The 18,573-nt window shown below is 42.5% G+C and overlaps 2 protein-coding genes across 2 annotated transcripts in view; one reads left to right on the forward strand and one right to left on the reverse strand.

The window, feature by feature from the left end:
• LOC115126313 (metastasis-associated protein MTA3-like) overlaps positions 1 to 6,048 on the reverse strand; it is a 76,539-nt gene extending 70,491 nt beyond the window's left edge. Inside the window, exons 1-2 of the mRNA XM_065007898.1 lie at positions 5,775 to 6,048; positions 43 to 110 (exon numbers count right to left, since the gene is read on the reverse strand). Of these exons, the coding sequence (XP_064863970.1) occupies positions 43 to 110; positions 5,775 to 5,802 (96 nt within the window). The 5' untranslated portion in view covers positions 5,803 to 6,048. The remainder of the gene's footprint in view (positions 1 to 42; positions 111 to 5,774) is intronic.
• Positions 6,049 to 9,160: 3,112 nt separating this feature from the next.
• LOC115126315 (potassium voltage-gated channel subfamily G member 3-like) lies at positions 9,161 to 15,611 on the forward strand. The gene is made up of 4 exons (XM_029655926.2): positions 9,161 to 9,968; positions 12,332 to 12,506; positions 12,855 to 12,921; positions 13,677 to 15,611. The coding sequence occupies exons 1-4, from the start codon at positions 9,548 to 9,550 to the stop codon at positions 14,259 to 14,261; spliced, it is 1,248 nt and encodes a 415-aa protein (XP_029511786.1). The 5' UTR covers positions 9,161 to 9,547; the 3' UTR covers positions 14,262 to 15,611.
• Positions 15,612 to 18,573: the final 2,962 nt, after the last annotated feature.

Raw genomic sequence — 18,573 nt, forward strand, 5'->3', positions numbered from 1 at the left:
TACCTACACACACACACACACACACCCCAGGGCGGGCAGTACCTTGTTTAGTTCTTCTATCCGGCGGATCAGGTAAGGGTTGCTGGAGGAATTCTCAATGAATACATAGTCTGGAAGAGAATACAATAACATCACATTGACACACTGCCTGCCACCTTACTGTATAACCACTCCAGCTACTGGGTGTGCAGGCTTTTATTCCAGCCCTGTTCTAACACCTAATTCAACAACAGGGGAGAACAACCCAATGGGGCTTGAACCAGTGACCCTGCAGTTAGCGGGCCAGGCCACTGCATCATGGCTGTGCCATAAAAGATCCAAAACCCTTGGCAGAGGCTGCAGTAGTCAAATAAAGGGAGACAGGGGACATACAGTCAAACACAAACTCTTTCTGAGAGTTGTTGGTTCTGTTCACAATTGAACAAGTCAATCAGGTCTGAGTGGCACACCTACCTAATAGCCTTTACCTATAGAAGCATATCAACCGTCATCAAATAGGTTTGCTACGTTACTAGACACACACAGGGCCAGTTCCAGGCATAAATGGTCCAATAGCCAGATTACACATTAATAGAGTAGCTATAATATCATAGCTATAATATTATATATCATAGCTGATTGAGTCATTTTAATCCTCTCCTTGTCCCAGTCTGTAATCCCCACGTCTTAAAATGACTATCATCACTCCTGTTCCTAAGAACTCTAAGGATTCATGCCACAATGACTATCACCCTGTAGAGCTCACATCTGTAATCATGAAGTGCTTTGAGAGGCTGGTTATGGCACACATCAACCCACCATCCCAGACACCCTAGATCCACTCCAATTTGCATACAGCTTCAACAGATCCATAGACGATGCAAACTCAATTGAACTCCACAGTGCCCTCACCCACTAGATAAGAGGAATACTTATGTGAGAACGCTGTTCATTGACTACAGCTCAGCGGTCAACACCATTGTCCCCTCCAAGATCGTCACCAAGCTCGGGACCCTGGAACGGAACACCTCCCCCTCTGCAACTGGATCATGGACTTCCTGACCCAGGTGGTGAGGGTAGGCAAAATCCCCTCTGCCACGCTGACCCTCAACACAGGGGCCCACAGGGGTGTGTGCTTAGTCCCCTCCTGTGTTCACCCACGACTGCATGGCAACGCACGACTCCATCACCATCATCAAGTTTGCTGACGACACAACGGTGGTAGGCCTGATCACCGGCGACAATGACAGTCTAAAGGGTGTAGGTCAGTGACAACAAAGTCTCCCTCAACGTCAGTAAGACCAAGGAGCTGATTGTGGACAAGATACAACAAGGGGTGGAGGGGGTGAGCACGACCCCATCCACATCGACGGGGCTGCAGTGGAGTGGACCGAGAGCCTTAAGTTCCTTGGTGTCCAAATCACTAAGGACTCAAAATGGTCCACTCACACAGTCGTGAAGGCACAAAAGTGCCTTTTCTGACTCAGGAAGTTGAAAGGGTTTGGCATGGACCCTCAAATCCTCAAAATGTGTTACAGCTGCATCACTGCTTGGTTTGGCAACAGCATCGCTCCCTGTGATCCAGGACCTCTATAACAGCAGTACCAGTGCATCAAGTCTGGCACCAACAGGCTCCTGAACAGCTTCTATCCCCAAGCCACAAGACTTCTAAATAGCTAACAGAATGGCTACACAGACTGAGTTGCACTTACAGGAGTCTACACACACACACACACACACACACTGACACTTCCAACAACCACGTAATATGCACACATTTATACTGACTCTATACACACGCACATACAATCACAATTTACGCTGCTGTTACTCTGTTTATTATATATATATATATATATATATATATATATATATATATATATAATACCTATTCCCCTTTCCCCTATACATACAGTGCCTTCAGAAAGTATTCATACCCCTTGATTTAGTCCACATTTTGTGTTACCATCTGCACACAATATCCCATAATGACAAAGTGAAAACATGTTCAGAATTGTTTTTTGCTTACTGAATTGAAAATGAAATACCAAATTTACATAAGTGCTCACACCGGTGACTTAATACATTCTAAAATCACCTTTGGCAGCGATTACAGTTGTGAGTCTTTCTGGGTACGTCTAAGAGTTTTGCACACCTGGATTGTACAATGTTTGCACAATTCTTCAAGCTCTGTCAAGTTGGTTGGTGATCATTGTTAGACAACTATTTTCAAGTCTTGCCATAGGTTTTCACGACAGTTTAAGTCAAAACTGTACCTAGGCCACTCAGGAACATTTAATGTCATCTTGGTAAGCAATACCAGTGTATATTTGGCCTTGTGTTTTAGGTTATTGTCCTGCTGAAAGGTGGAATCATCTCCCAGTGTCTGGTGGAACGCAGGCTGAACAAGGTTTTATTCTAGGATTTTGCCTTTTCTTAGCTCCATTAGATTCATTTTTTATCCTGAAAAACTCCCCAATCCTTACAGATTACAGGCATACCATTACATGATGCAGCCAACCATATGCTTGAAAATACGGAGAGTGGTACTCAGTATTGTGTGTATTGAATTTTGTATTCTGGACAAAAAGTCAATTGTTTTGCCACATTTTTGCAGTATTACTTTAGTTCCTTGTTTCAAACAGGATGCATGTATTTGAATATTTTTATTTTGTCAATTAGGTTAAAACTGTGGAGTAACTACAATGTTGTTGATCCATCTTCAGTTTTCTCCTTTCACAGCCATTAACCTCTCTGCGAGTAAGGCTAGTTTCCTGAATTTCCGCCTGTCTGATGTGCCCAAAGTAAACTGCCTGTTACTCAGGCCCAGGAGCTAGGGTATGCATATAATTGGTAGAAAGGATAGAAAACACTCTGAAGTTTCTAAAACAGTTAAAATAATGTCTGTGAGTATAACAGAACTATATGACAGGCGAAAACTTGAGGAAAATCGATCCAGATGTTGTTTTTTTATTTAGCTCTGAATGACTTCCACTGCAATGCTATTGAAATATCTAATTTCCACCTCCCAGATTGCAGTTCTTATGACTTCCAGTAGATGTCAGTCTTTATACAAGGTTTTAGGCTTGTTTTTTAAAATGAAAATGTATTTGTAGTCTTTCCAATTTGAGCGCCAGGGCAAAAGTTGTCTTTTTGCACAAGTGAACGTGGGCGCGCTCTTCGCTCTTTTCCTTTGCTATTGAACATAGCAATCTCCATCTGAAATATGATCATTTATTTAGATATTAGACAACCTGCAGATTAATAAAAAACATTGTTTGACTCGTTTGGATGAACTTTGCTGGTAACTTTTTGGAACCCTTTGTACACATGTTGAAGAACTGGATTATTGAATTAAATGGCGCCAACTAAACGGCATTTTGGGGATATAAAGAAGGACTTTATCGAACAAAATGACCATTTATTGTGTAGCTGGGACCCTTGGGATTGCAAACAGAGGAAGATCTTCAAAAGTAAGTGATTTATTTGATCGCTATTTGTTATTTCATGACGCCTGTGCTGGTTTGGAATATATGCTAATGTGAGGCGCTGTCCTCAAGACAATCGAATGCTATGCTTTCGCCGTAAAGCCTTTTTAAAATCTGGCAACGCAGTTTGATTACCAAGATTCTACGCTAAAGAATCATGTATGACACTTGTATTTTCATGAATGTTTAATATTACGATTTTGTATTTTGAATTTGGCGCACTCCGATTTCACCGGATGTTGTCGAATTTGATCCCGCTAGCGGGATCTACGCTCTAAGATTAAACTCTGTAACTGGTTTAAAGTCACCTTTGGCCTCATGGTGAAATCACTGAGCAGTTTCCTTCCTCTCCAGCAACTGAGTTAGGAAGGATGCCGGTATCTTCGTAGTAACTGGGTGTATTGCTCATAGGGATATTCAATGTCTTTTTCTTCTTTCTAACAATAGTTGTCTATCTTTGTGAGACATTGGAAAACCTCCCTGATCTTTGTGGTTGAAATGCATAACTCGACTGAGGGACCTTACAGATAATTGTATGTATGTGTGGGGTACAGAGATGATGTAGTCATTCAAAAATCATGTTCAAACCTATTACTGCACACAAGAGTGTCCATTAAATTAATTATGTGACTTGTTCAGCAAATGTTTACTCCTAAACTTATTTAGACTTTCCATAACAAAGGGGTTGAATACTTAATGACTCCAGACATTTCAGCTTTTCACTTTTAATTCATTAGTTTAAAGAAATCTAAAAACATAACTCTGCTTTGACATTATGCAGTATTGTGTGTAGGCCAGTAACACAAAATCTCAAATGTTTTTGTTATATCTTATTTAGTGCTACGTTGATATTGATTACTGCTTTGTTGGGTTTGTCGCTTGCAAAAAAAAAGGGAGCAATTTCCCTGTACTTGTGTACGTGACATGACAACTTTAAACGGCACGGTAGCCTAGTGCGTTGGACTAGTAACCGGAAGGTTGCAAGTTCAAACCCCCGAGGTGACAAGGTACAAATCTGTCGTTCTGCCCCTGAACAGGCAGTTAACCCACTGTTCCTAGACCGTGAAAATAAGAATTTGTTCTTAACTAACTTGCCTAGTTAAATAAAAGGTAAAAATAAATGTAAAAAACTGAATACAATGCAAACACAGTGACATCCGGTGGAAAACAGCCCTAAATAACTCTGAAAAAGATGACAATTGATCAGACATCCACGTGACGTACATTCCGATACTCTGTAGCCGATAAGAAAAAAAAGCATCGTTACATTGTTTCCAGATCATCCTTTCACCCAGCAGTGTTTTACGTTATTATACATGCAAGATACTATCCTTTACCGCTGTCTTTGTTGCCCAGGGCAGATGCTCTGGGATCATTATCATAAACAGTAGCTAATGGGACACGATATGTTCATGTAACGTCGATACAAAGTGATTGTCGTAGCAAATTAGGAGAGCATCTTCGCTAACCTTAACCTCAGTCTCCTAACCGGGTACAAAAAAAGTAACTTCTGTATCGAAGTGGCGTGACAATAGTGTTTCCCCACTGGCTCGTCTCGCAAACGTGAAAGACTAGTTCACGTGACGCCATGAGACAATGTCGGAATCGAATGGCATCAACAGCTAGTTAGCTAGAAGAGAAAAAACAGCTAGCTAGGTGGATAACCTGGGGAACTAACTGCATAGCTAGCTACCTGGAGCTGAGTATCAGCAAAACTACAAGAAACAGATGCATGGGCCATTCCCCTCACAATATCAAACAAAGCATTATTAGCTGGCTATAGCGGTTAAGATAATCCATTGAATTGGCAACAAAGCATGTACTTCTAGTCAGTTGACTCGTTAGCTAGCTGTTAGCTAGCACAATAAGGAGCCGTATTACATGGGTGCGTGCCAAAAAGGAGCCAAATACAAAGGCACCTCTTCCTAACAATAATCATAAAGACAATCCAACGTGCACTCAACAATTCATGCAATGCATATCTGTGCATGTGTATATTAAATGGGATATTACGTGAAAATAAGAGTACATTAAGCTAAAGTAGAAAATAGTCATGTTTATGGTGTAACATGCTAGCTAATGGCTAGCTGGCTGACTGACTGGTATGGCCACGATAGTCGCGAGGCCTGACCCATTAGATTCCCAAATATTTGGAAATCCATGCATTTCTCCTGTAAATGACTGATCACGTTTGCCTGCCAATTATACAATTAGAAACTATATCTATTTCTGAGAAAATAACACATTCGCCGACATTGAGAGAAAATTAGCATGTTTCGACTTCATCAAAAACCCTATGTGACATACCTCCGACCCGGTACATGTTGGCGGCCATTTCTGCCCTCCCGGTGTGTAAAAACACAAACCATAAACTAACCGAAAATGTTATCAATAAATAAAGCGATCAGTTGTTAAAGTCCTGTGGTCGATTTTTAAAAAAACGTTGAAGTTAGAAAGTGAGTTTGTGGGGGGGTTGAGCGGGAGATTTTGGTGCGGTGCCCCCTATCTGTCTACCTTCTCACAGTACAATACAGTAGTACTGGGCGCACACACAGAGAGAGACACACACACACACACACAACCAAAAGACTCCGATCAACCCGAAACCATAGGCTTCTAGTGACGGTCCCGGAGGAGAGAGGGGGAGGGAACCAGCAGTTTATATATACACTAGGTGACACATAGGGGGTGCTGTGCTGAAGCCACCGTGTCTCCATCTTGGCACTCCTCACCGTTGTAAAATATATTTTAGAAGCTATAGAATTGTATTAATTAATGTCTACATTTGTTTTTGCCATACGTATTCTATTTGGACACCTTAAAGGTACAATATGCAGAAATATCTCCGCCATTTCCTGGATGCTAAAATTCAAATAGTTTGCCTAATTTCAGTTTATGTGACAAAACAAGCAGTGTGTAGGGAATTATTGTACCATCTAAACCGCCTTGTAATGTATTTCACATAACCAAAAATATTGTTTTTTTCAGCTGTTTGAAGCTCGTGTACAAAACCGAAAGTATAAGATGAAAAAACTAAACATAAGAACGGGAAGCATAGAAATAGCACAGAGAACAGATCTATTGGCTCTTAGACTTGCTTTTAATCAGAATGAAATATCTATAACTCACATCTCTATGTGAATTTGGTTGCAAGTTCAAATCCCCGAGCTGACAAGGTACAAATCTGTCGTTCTGCCCCTGAACAGGCAGTTAAACCCACTGTTCCTAGGCCGTCATTGAAAATAAGAATTTGTTCTTAACTGACTTGCCTAGCAAAAGAAAGGTAAAATAAAATAAAAATGCATACTCTTAAATTATTTAGGTGAGCTTTAAATAAAAATAAATAAATACATATTTTCCTTAAAGTATACTTTTTTTGTGATTGCTAATGTTACTAGCCCCACTACAACAACAAAAAACTAAACAATAACTTAAATACATGTAATTTTGTCCCTGAAAGATTTAGTTGAAATACTGTAGAATTCCATTCATTCCTATGGAGGACTTCCCCTACTGGGGGTTGTCATTATGGCCGACCTGTGGTTTCAAAGCCTCTTGATGGCCAAAACATAGAATCAGTAATCCAGGGTTTATATACATCATTTGAGAGAACTAGCCTAGGCCTACTGTGACGTGACACACACACACACACACACACACACACACACACACACATCACTAAGTAATTTGAGCTTTGTTACCGCATGCTGCGTCACCTTATAGCCTATTCTGCAGGTCCAGGTTATTCTATAGATTTCTTATATGTTGCTTTACTGCACTAGGCTACACAACAGTATGATACTGTATAACCTGAATATAGTAGATTACCATAGAATGCATATATTTGTTTTATAGCACACTGTAAGACCTTTTGTAATTTCAACAGTAAATCACTGTCGAATGCACTGTAAAAAAAACGCAAATGTGTTTTACAGTATTAATTATGTTGCATTGTTGGAAAATGTGTGCAGGGAAAGAGTTTCTGTCTCTTTAACATATTTTAAGGTGTGTCTTGTAAAGTTGCAGCTGTGAATGAGACTGCTGCACCCCCACGGAATGCAGTAACATACTGTATTTTAGGAATTCTACAAACCTTGTCCTGAAACTCTACATTAACTTACTGGACAATTGCTGCCAGACATGTACTGAAATTCCAAATACAATATGATAATGCATTTCTGGAGTGCCAATAACCTTCTGAACACTAATTAGTGCATGGTTTTGTTGTTTCTTAGTCAACATATTTTGAGTCTTGCCTTGCACATGACTATATATATTTTAACCTTTATTTAACCAGGCAAGTCAGTTAAGAACAAATTCTTATTTTCAATGACAGCCTAGGAACAGTGGGTTAACTGCCTGTTCAGGGGCAGAATGACAGATTTGTACCTTGTCAGCTCAGGGGTTTGAACTTGCAACCTTCCGGTTACTAGTCCAACGCTCTAACCACTAGGCTACCCCGCCACCCCTATTGCACCCATTTGTGAGATTCCTGTGCCAATTCAAGTGATACGTGTTGGTAGTTCCCTAGCTATTAAATGGAAATAGGGAACAGAGTGGTAGTGGGTCTTAAATCTTTTAATGGTTGAATATTTACCCATGTCCAGTTGAGCTGTTTTGCCCTTCAATCAGGGCCAGTTTGGAAGTCTTTGTTTATGCTTCTAAAGAGTGCAAGTGTTCCTTAATATCCTGTAATATGTGAATGCCTAGAGCCAACCTGTTTGCTCTAATGCCTTGTAATTACAGTATAATACTGTGGAAATAATTTTCTTACGAGTGAATAGCCACTTTGCCTGTATCGTACTGTGTTTTGTTGCTCTGGCATCAAGTTACCGTGAGTATCTCAGTAATGTATTGGCACTATCCAGAGATAGTCAGAGATAGTCAGAGATATATCATAAGACATCTTGTTTTAATTACAATTATTTTGGAGACCAATACACGAACTACAACATTTTCAGTAACGTTACAGAAAAGTTTTACTTTCTATCAATATGATGTGTGTTTTCTAATCAACCTTGGCTGAATGCACTGACAGCACCTGCTAAATGACAAAAATATAAATGCAAAAATAAAAACGTGCAAAAAACACTGGGTCATATGTCGCTACATGGATAATTCCAGTAATATAAATGTAAATTAGATTACAGTAACATTTTAGGCGATATAAAATAGATTACCGTAAAATGGATTACAGTAGCTGTACTGTAAAATAAATTACAGTAACTTAATGGCCAATTTCTGCCAGTAAGTTGCTGTACTTTTTACAGGAAATGTTTTACAGTGTATATCTGGTGAAAACATTCATATTCACAACAATTCTAGCTAACATAGTCCATAACTTGCATTAACAGAAACATTTATTTTAAACTATAGGTTGTCACTGCCAAGTTATCCTTTCCAATGTAATTCGTACTCTTTGGGTCCGAATGTCTGTCTGTCTGTCTGTCTGTCTGTCTGTCTGTCTCTGAGTCTGTGTGTGGGCGTGAAGTATAGGCAATAAGCTGTTCATAAACGGCCCTATTTCATGTTCTGATCGCCTCTCGTTGGCAGCTCTATCCCAGACGTGTTACCATGGTGCGCAATGTTTATCTAGCGTGTGTGTGTGTGCGCGCGCGCGTGTGCGTGTGTACATGTGTGTTGAGAAAGGGGGAGATTTGTGACATCACAGAGAGGGAGAGAGGTGGTGGAAAGCGAGTGGTTGGTGCAGACGGAGAAGAGAGAGGAGAGGAGCAGTTTCCATCCCGCTCTGGGCGCAACCTCATCCATCAATCCATGGGAGCAGAGACATTACCCTTTCCTCTATAGTGGAGATCAGTCTGAGTCCATCTCCTGTGCGTAAAACACCGAGGACAGCCTGGAGTCAAGAAGTGCGCCAGGACGGATCCAGAGAACACGGGTCTATACCGACGGCAGAGGAAGTTTCTGCTCTGCCTGATTGTTATCGCCAGAGTGATTTAGTCATTTGGTTTGCTTGACTTTTGATCTCCGTGGTTGGAGAGGAGATGGGACACCGCCAGACCTGAGGACATTTCTGGATTGTGAGTGTACGGTTAGGCTACCGTGGACCGGAGAGAGAGATGAAGTTCGGTAAGAAGAGCGTCTGTGTATTGAACGTGGGGGGTACCCGGTACGCATTCCCTGGCGAGGTGATCCGTGATTTCCCACTTCAGCGCGTGAGCCGCCTGCACGCCTGTGTCACGGAGAAGGAAGTCCTCGAGGTCTGCGACGACTACGACCAGGATAGCAATGAATTCTTCTTCGACCGGCACGCGCAAGCCTTTGTCTTCATTATGCTCTACTTGCGCTCCGGAAAGCTCCGATTCGTCCCGGGAGTGTGCGCGCTCTCCTTTTACAGCGAAATGCTGTACTGGGGGCTTGGGAGCGCGCATCTGGAGTTCTGTTGCCAGCGGAGACTAGACGACACCGGTTACTCCGAAGAGGACCTGATTATGCGCGCGGAGGACAACGAGTCCCGGAGCGAGGTGGAGGTGGAGAAAGGTGTGTGTGTGTGTGTGTGTGTGTGTTGTCAGAGGTGTCATGCACTCATTATTTTAGAGGGGGCACAAAAACATGAGGATTGGGTGGGGGTGGGGGGGGTTGCATTTCTCAAACATCTAGTGTGTGTTTGTGCACTGGTATGTTATGCCTAATTCTATATAATAAAACAAATGTATACTTTTCTGCATAGGTTATCTAAGCATACTTCTGTACCTGTTCAATTGTTATTTTACTTAATTATGCACATTGATTCATTAAGAACTTTTATGCCTTAGGAGTGTAGTACAACTACCACACTGGTATATAGTGTCATAACCCAATAATTAAATACATTTTAGTCAATTGTGTATCTATTTGTTGTCATTTGAGTTTTGAAAAGAACAATCTAAATGGCTGTCAATCTTTGCATGCAGGCATCTAACGATGAATTTCACTGTGGAAAATGTCTAGGAATTCATAGGCAGTGATTTTAATTCGCTGTCTGAATTTCCAACTTCATAAAATTGCTAGGTGGCTAGTATTACAGAGAAACAACAAAACATTTGTATTTTATTTATTCATCAGGAAGGAGTTAATGGCTACATATACTGAAAAAATATATAAACGCAATGAGGAAGAATTTCAACAATTTTACTGAGTACAGTTCATATAAGGAAATCAGTCAATTGAAATAAATTAATTTGGCCCAAATCTATGGATTTCACATGACTGGGCAGGGGCTCAGCCATGGGTGGGCCTGGGAGGGCATAGGCCCACCCACTTGGGAGTCAGGCCAAGCAAAAATTTGAATGAGTTTTTACCCACAAAAGGGCTGGTCTCAGACGATCCTGCAGATGGAGAAGCCGGATGTGGAGGTCCTGGGCTGGCGTGGTTACACATGGTCTGCGGTTGTGAGGCTTGTTGGACGTACTGCCAAATTCCCCCCAAAAATGTTGGAGGAGGCTTATGGTAGAGAAATGAACATTACATTATCTGGCAACAGCTCTGGTGGACATTCCTGTAGTCAGTATGCCAATTGGTGGAAAAAGTACACAATTGTCATACTTGAGAAAAAGATACCTTAATAGAAAATGACTCAAATAAAAGTAGGCGTCACCCAGTAAAATACAACTTGAGTCAAAGTCTTAAAGCATTTAGTCTTAAATATACACAAGTATCAAAGTAAATATAACTGCTAAAATATACTTAAGTATCAAAAGTGAAAGTACAAATTATTTAAAATTCAACATATTATTTATTTAACCTTTATATTAAGCAAACCAGACGGCACAATTTTCCTGTTTAAATGTTTTTTAGGGATAGCAAGAGGCACGCTCCAACACTCAGACATAATGTACAAACGAAGCATGGGCTTGGTGAGTCCGCTAGATCAGAGGCAGTAGGGATGACCAGGGAGGATCTCTTGATAAATCTGTGAATTAGGCCATTTTCCTGTCCTGCTAAGCATTCAAAATGTAACAAGTACTTTTAGGTGTCAGGGAAAACATAATTTTCTTTAGGAATGTAGTGAGGTAAAAGTAAAAGTTGTCAAAAATGTAGATAGTAAAGTGCAGATACTACAAAAAACTACTTAAGTAGTACTTTCAAGTATTTTTACATAAGTACTTTACACCACTGCCAATTGCACGCTCCCTCAGAACTTCAGACATCTGTGGCATTGTGTTGTGACAAAACTGCACATTTTAGAGTGGCCTTTTATTGTCCCCAGCATATGGTGCACTTGTGTAATGATCATGCTGTTGAATCAGCTTTTTGATATGCCACACCTGTCAGGTGGGTGGATGGTCTTGGAAAAGGAGAAATGCTCACGAACAGGGATGTAAACTCATTTGTGCACTACATTTGAGAGAAATAATCTTTGTGAGCGTATGGGACATTTTGGGGATCATTTACTTCAGCTCATGAAACATGAGACCAACACTTTACATTTTGTGTTTATATTTTTGCTCAGTATAGCTTGATCAATACTGCACACACTAGAGTAGTGTCCTGCCTAGGCATCTCTTTGCTCCTTGCACCTTGGAAAGAACCACTGACTAGGAAGAATGGGGGGGGTACTCTTTGCCTGGTCCAGTCAGTGTGCCCCCCTCCACCAAACACCACTGACAGAATAAAAATAAAAATAAAATATTGCTAAAAGATGGGCTTAAAAATGTTTAGTAATCAATTAAACGTCTGAAAAATAAACAAATAGGACAAATCTGAGTTGCCAAGTGCCTTTGTGCCCCCTATGGGTGTTGGGAGCCCCATCTCAAATGCTAGTTAGATAGTTAGACGCCACTGTCTGTGTCTGTGTGTAGGCCTTTGAGTGTGATATGTTTGACACATGTAATACAGACCTGTGTGTGTGTGTGTGTGTGTAGGATCAGGGTGGCTAGAGTGGATGCGTCGGACCTTCGAGGAACCGGGGTCATCGGTGGCGGCTCAACTCCTCGCTTTGCTGTCCGTCATCTTCGTCATCGTCTCCATGGTGATGCTATGTATGAGCACGCTGCCAGATTGGAACACGGCAAAACACAACACAGTGGAAGAGCACAGGTACACACACACTCACAAAAGCGCACGCAAGCAGGGGTCATTGCATTTCAGTCGAACCGGGGTGTTCGGGTGTGTGAGTGTGTGTATGGGAGTGTGTGTGATGATTGTGGGCTTCTCGGTAAGATGGATCGGTGACAACAAGCAGCCGGATGCTGCACAGCAGACAGCCATGGGCTTTAATTTAAAACGTTCATTATCCGCACACACATAACCTGGCTGCGAATCAATAAGCAATCAGACGTAGCTACAACAACAGGACATGTTTTGGCTGGTTAACTCTAACAGTCTTCTCTGTGTCTCTCCTTTCCCTCTCTGTGTTTCTCTTTATATACCTCCTTCTTCTTACAGGATTGTGGAGGCGGTGTGTATCGGTTGGTTCACAGCAGAGTGTGTGGTGCGTTTCCTCGTGGCTAAGGTGTGTTATCTTCTTGGTTCCACACACTAAAATAGGATTGTTCCTCAAGGGTTCTTTGGGAAGGGTGAGGGTTCTATGTGGAACCATAATGTCTCAAAGAACACTTGGAACTCTTCAATGGTTCTTTACGGTTGACAAAATGGTTCTTTGCTCTTTTAGTGATAATTAAAATGTAGGGCGGCTCATTCAAATATTTTGGGGTGTGGTTTACGTACAGCTCCTTTTTGTGCAACAATGAGTGAGAGTGTCATTCCAGTTTATCTAGTGTCATTACATATTATACATGACTGTGGCTAGAGATTGTGTCTTGTGAAAGACTCGTGTATGGCCTTGTGTAATCTGAGAACAGTTAACTAAATCAGTCAGTGGTTCCCAATTTTCTCCTCAGGAACCCCCAGCTGTTCCAGAGGTAGTTCACTAGATTCAACTTGTCAATTAACACAATAATAACACCCATGGAATTTTAACAATATAATATTACATTTACATTTAAGTCATTTAGCAGACGCTCTTATCCAGAGCGACTTACAAATTGGTGCATTCATGGCTGACCAGAATTAAAAACCCTGTATTGTTCTACAGAAGGATCTACAAAGAACCTTTCAGATTGAGAAAGGGTTTTTATAGAAACATTCTCCATAAAAGCTCTCGAAAGTCCATAAAAAAATATTCTATATGGCAACAACAAAGCTGGTACTTTTCCTTCTTCTTTTATTACATACATTTTCTAACCCCAAAATCTAAATCTAATCCAGGACAAGCTGGTCTTCCTGTGTCGGCCGCTGAACCTGATTGACGTGGCGGCCATCACACCTTACTACGTTTCCATGGTGATGCCAGGCGGAGCAGGGGGATTGTCAGGCGTCGCCGGGGTAACCCTGAGGGTTCTGAGGATGATGCGTGTGTTCTGGCTGGTGAAGCTGGCCAGACACTTCCTGGGACTGCAGACTCTGGGGATGACGCTACGCCGCTGTCGTCACGAGATGGCCACCCTCGCCATTTTCCTTACCGTTGCCACGGCAATATACAGCGCATTGGCTCAGCTGCTGGAGCATGGCCTCGACCCTGACCACCGTAACCTTGACGACCGCAGTAACAGAGGAGGAGACTATGCCAGCATCCCAGCTGCCGCATGGTGGGCTGTCATCTCCATGACGACCGTTGGTTACGGTGACGTTTACCCGGTAACGGTTGGTGGGCGCATGCTGGGCGGGCTGTGTGTGGTCAGTGGCATCGTTCTTCTGGCATTGCCAATCACCTTCATCTACCACAGCTTTGTTCAGTGTTACAACGAACTGAAGCTCCGCTCCGCTAGGTACACACACACACACACACACTGAATATACAGACAGACAGACAGACAGACAGACAGACAGACAGACAGACAGACAGACAGACAGACAGACAGACAGACAGACAGACACATACCCTCTCATATTCTACAGCTTTGCCCAGCTGCCTAGTTGAACTGACCCCTTCGGCCCCTCCCCCTGAACATGGAACTTTAATGAACTAATAGACTTTTGGACGTCCCTCGTGTCTCCACCAATCCTGTGCCGCCATCTGGAAGCAGGGCAGATGACAGAAGACACACAAAGACCATAAGTCCATGTTTGCATCATATCTCCATGGAAACTACTTTCGCAAAGACAGCTTTTCCCATTTGTGTAGGTTTCAGTCTGAAATAAAAAAAGAGAGAGACAAAGAGAGGATGAGATGGCCTGACAAAGATGAAAGAAACAGACAAAGACAGTCGGCATGAGCTCAGCATAAAAGATCAACAGAGACTGTGTGCGTGTTTGTGTGTGTGAATGCATGTGTGAATTTCTATTGATTTTCTCTTAGCAAACTACAAAGTGACAAATTATGTGTTTCTGGTCTCTATGGGCAACAGGTTCCTCACCTAGTTCAGTTACTATATGACTGTCAATCATAGCTGTGACGCTACTGCTCACACGCACACACACACACACACACACACACATACACACACACACACGCACACACACACACACACACACACACAGCAGGCTGTTCAGACCATAAACTGTAGCTACAGAATTGTTAACGGGATATGTGATGCTCCCTACCCGTTACAGATTGGCTAATGGAAAGCCTCACAAATAATTTTTCAACTAACCTGTTCTTGGAGATACTATAAGGAAGATACTTTTTTTGTTCTCGATTCAGTAAAAAATGTATCTTAGAAATGTCCGTGCCCAGTTTCAAGTGGTTCTCCAAAAAACAGAGAATATTCAGAAAGAAAGTAAATCCAGTTTTTGTATCGAGTGAGAAATGCCTCTTGCATCTTTGTTTTGGTCGCAATGTGTGATTTGCTGATGTACTTTAAAAAAAAGTATGATTGGCTGCCTGTGCCTGTGAGTCGCTGTGATTCTGAGAGGAGAAATATGTGAACCAAACACACACACACTCCCTCTCATCCCCCTGTTTATCCCTCTCTCGCTTCCTCTCATCCGTCTCCATGCTTCCTCCCGCCGCCCCACCCCTCAATCCTTATGTAGCTGCACTGTTATCAGTGCTTTATGATTGCAATTACAAATGCTTATAAGTTGAACACTCATTAAATCATCCAACTTTATTGGCAAGCAATTTACAATTGAAGAACATTCTTTGTTTTTGATAGGAAGCATATCTAGGTGCACTTATTTATATCCCAATGTTTAATTGACATTTAGCCTAATAAACAAATGATAAACCTTTATAAAGATAATCTAATTGTGAGGTTTTACCCTGTGTTCTTTGGTACTGTCACAGTTCCTTCCAGCAATTGAATGCCCTTTAAACGTTTGAAAAAAATATAGATTTCCTAAAACTTCATAGAAAACAATTTTCCCATCTCAAGAGGTAAAAAGAAAATAAATATTATAGTAAGTGTCTATTAAGTGCCAAATAAAGTAACAGTGTTGACTGTAACTGGGTTGACTGTAACAGGATTGACTGGAATAGGGTTGACTGGATTAGGGCTGACTGTAACAGGGTTGACTGTGACAGGGTTGACTGGAATAGGGCTGACTGTAACAGGGTTGACTGGAATAGGGCTGACTATAATAGGGTTGACTGTAACAGGGTAGACTGGAATAGGGCTGACTGTAACTGGGTTGACTGGAATAGGGCTGACTGGGTTAGGGCTGACTATAACAGGGTTGACTGTAACAGGGTTGACTGGAATAGGGCTGACTATAATAGGGTTGACTGTAACAGGGTAGACTGGAATAGGGTTGACTATAACAGGGTTGACTGTAACAGGGTTGACTGGTATAGGGTGGACTGTAACAGGGTTGACTGGAATAGGGCTGACTGTAACAGGGTTGACTGGGATAGGGCTGACTATAACCGGGTTGACTGTATCAGGGTTGACTATAACTGGGTTGACTGTCACAGGGTTGACTGGAATAGGGCTGACTATAACAGGATTGACTGGGATAGGGCTGACTATAACAGGGTTGACTGTAACAGGGTTGACTGTAACAGGGTTGACTGGCATAGGGTTGACTGTAACAGGGTTGACTGGAATAGGGTGGACTGTAACAGGGTTGACTGGAATAGGGCTGACTGTAACAGGGTTGACTGTAGCAGGGTTGACTGGAATAGGGCTGACTATAACAGGGTTGACTGGGACAGGGTTGACTGGAATAGGGCTGACTATAACAGGGTTGACTGTAATAGGGTTGACTGTAACAGGGTTGACTGGGATAGGGCTGACTATAACCGGGTTGACTGTATCAGGGTTGACTATAACAGGGTTGACTGTCACAGGGTTGACTGGAATAGGGCTGACTATAATAGGGCTGACTGTAACAGGGTTGACTGTAACAGGGTAGACTGGAATAGGGTTGACTGGATTAGGGCTGACTGTAACAGGGTTGACTGGAATAGGGCTGACTGTAACAGGGTTGACTGGAATAGGGTTGACTATAACAGGGTTGACTGTAACAGGGTTGACTGGTGTAGGGTGGACTGTAACAGGGTTGACTGGAATAGGGCTGACTGTAACAGGGTTGACTGTAGCAGGGTTGACTGGAATAGGGCTGACTATAACAGGGTTGACTAGCATAGGGTTGACTGTAACAGGGTTGACTGGAATAGGGCTGACTATAACAGGGTTGACTGTAACAGGGTTGACTGTAACAGGGTTGACTTGGATAGGGCTGACTATAACCGGGTTGACTGTATCAGGATTGACTATAACAGGGTTGACTGTCACAGGGTTGACTGGATTAGGGCTGACTATAACAGGATTGACTGGGATAGGGCTGACTATAACAGGGTTGACTGTAACAGGGTTGACTGGATAGGGTTGACTATAACAGGGTTGACTGTAACAGGGTTGACTGGAATAGGGTGGACTGTAACAGGGTTGACTGGAATGGGGCTGACTGTAACAGGGTTGACTGCAGCAGGGTTGACTGGAATAGGGTTGACTATAACAGGGTTGACTGGGATAGGGCTGACTATAACAGGGTTGACTGTAACAGGGTTGACTGGAATAGGGCTGACTATAACCGAGTTGACTGTATCAGGGTTGACTATAACAGGGTTGACTGTCACAGGGTTGACTGGCATAGGACTGACTATAACAGGATTGAATGGAATAGGGCTGACTATAACAGGATTGACTGGAATAGGGCTGACTATAACAGGGTTGACTGTAACAGGGTTGACTTGATTAGGGTGGACTGTAACAGGGTTGACTGGCATAGGGCTGACTGTCACAGGGTTGACTGGAATAGGGCTGACTATAACAGGATTGACTGGAATAGGGCTGACTATAACAGGGTTGACTGTAACAGGGTTGACTGGATTAGGGTGGACTGTAACAGGGTTGACTGGCATAGGGCTGACTGTAACAGGGTTGACTGTAGCAGGGTTGACTGGAATAGGGCTGACTATAACAGGGTTGACTGTAACAGGGTTGACTGTAACAGGGTTGACTGTAATAGGGCTGACTATAACAGGGTTGACTGTAATAGGGCTGACTATAACAGGGTTGACTGTAACAGGTTTGACTGGAATAGGGTTGACTGTAGGAGGGTTGACTGTAACATGATTGACTGGAATAGGGCTGACTATAACAGGGTTGACTGTAACAGGGTTGACTGGAACAGGGTTGACTCTAACAGGGTTGACTGGTATAGGGCTGACTGTAACAGGGTTGACTGTAGCAGGGTTGACTGGAATAGGGTTGACTGTAACAAGGTTGACTGGAATAGGGCTGACTGTAACAGAGTTGACTGTAGCAGGGTTGACTGGAATAGGGATGACTGTAACAGGGTTGACTGTAACAGGGTTGACTGGAACAGGGTTGACTGTAACAGGGTTGACTCTAACAGGGTTGACTTGAATAGGGCTGACTGTAACAGGGTTGACTGTGGCAGGGTTGACTGGAATAGGGTTGACTGTAACAAGGTTGACTGGAATAGGGCTGACTGTAACAGAGTTGACTGTAGCAGGGTTGACTGGAATAGGGATGACTGTAACAGGGTTGACTGGAATAGGGTTGACTGTAACAGGGTTGACTGGTATAGGGTTGACTGTAACAGGGTTGACTGGAATAGGGCTGACTATAACAGGGTTGACTGTAATAGGGTTGACTGTAACAGGGTTGACAATTTCCTCTTAAATCAGCAACAA

The sequence above is a fragment of the Oncorhynchus nerka genome, linkage group LG23 (genome assembly GCF_034236695.1).
Source record: "Oncorhynchus nerka isolate Pitt River linkage group LG23, Oner_Uvic_2.0, whole genome shotgun sequence".
Classification (NCBI taxonomy): Eukaryota; Metazoa; Chordata; class Actinopteri; order Salmoniformes; family Salmonidae; genus Oncorhynchus; species Oncorhynchus nerka.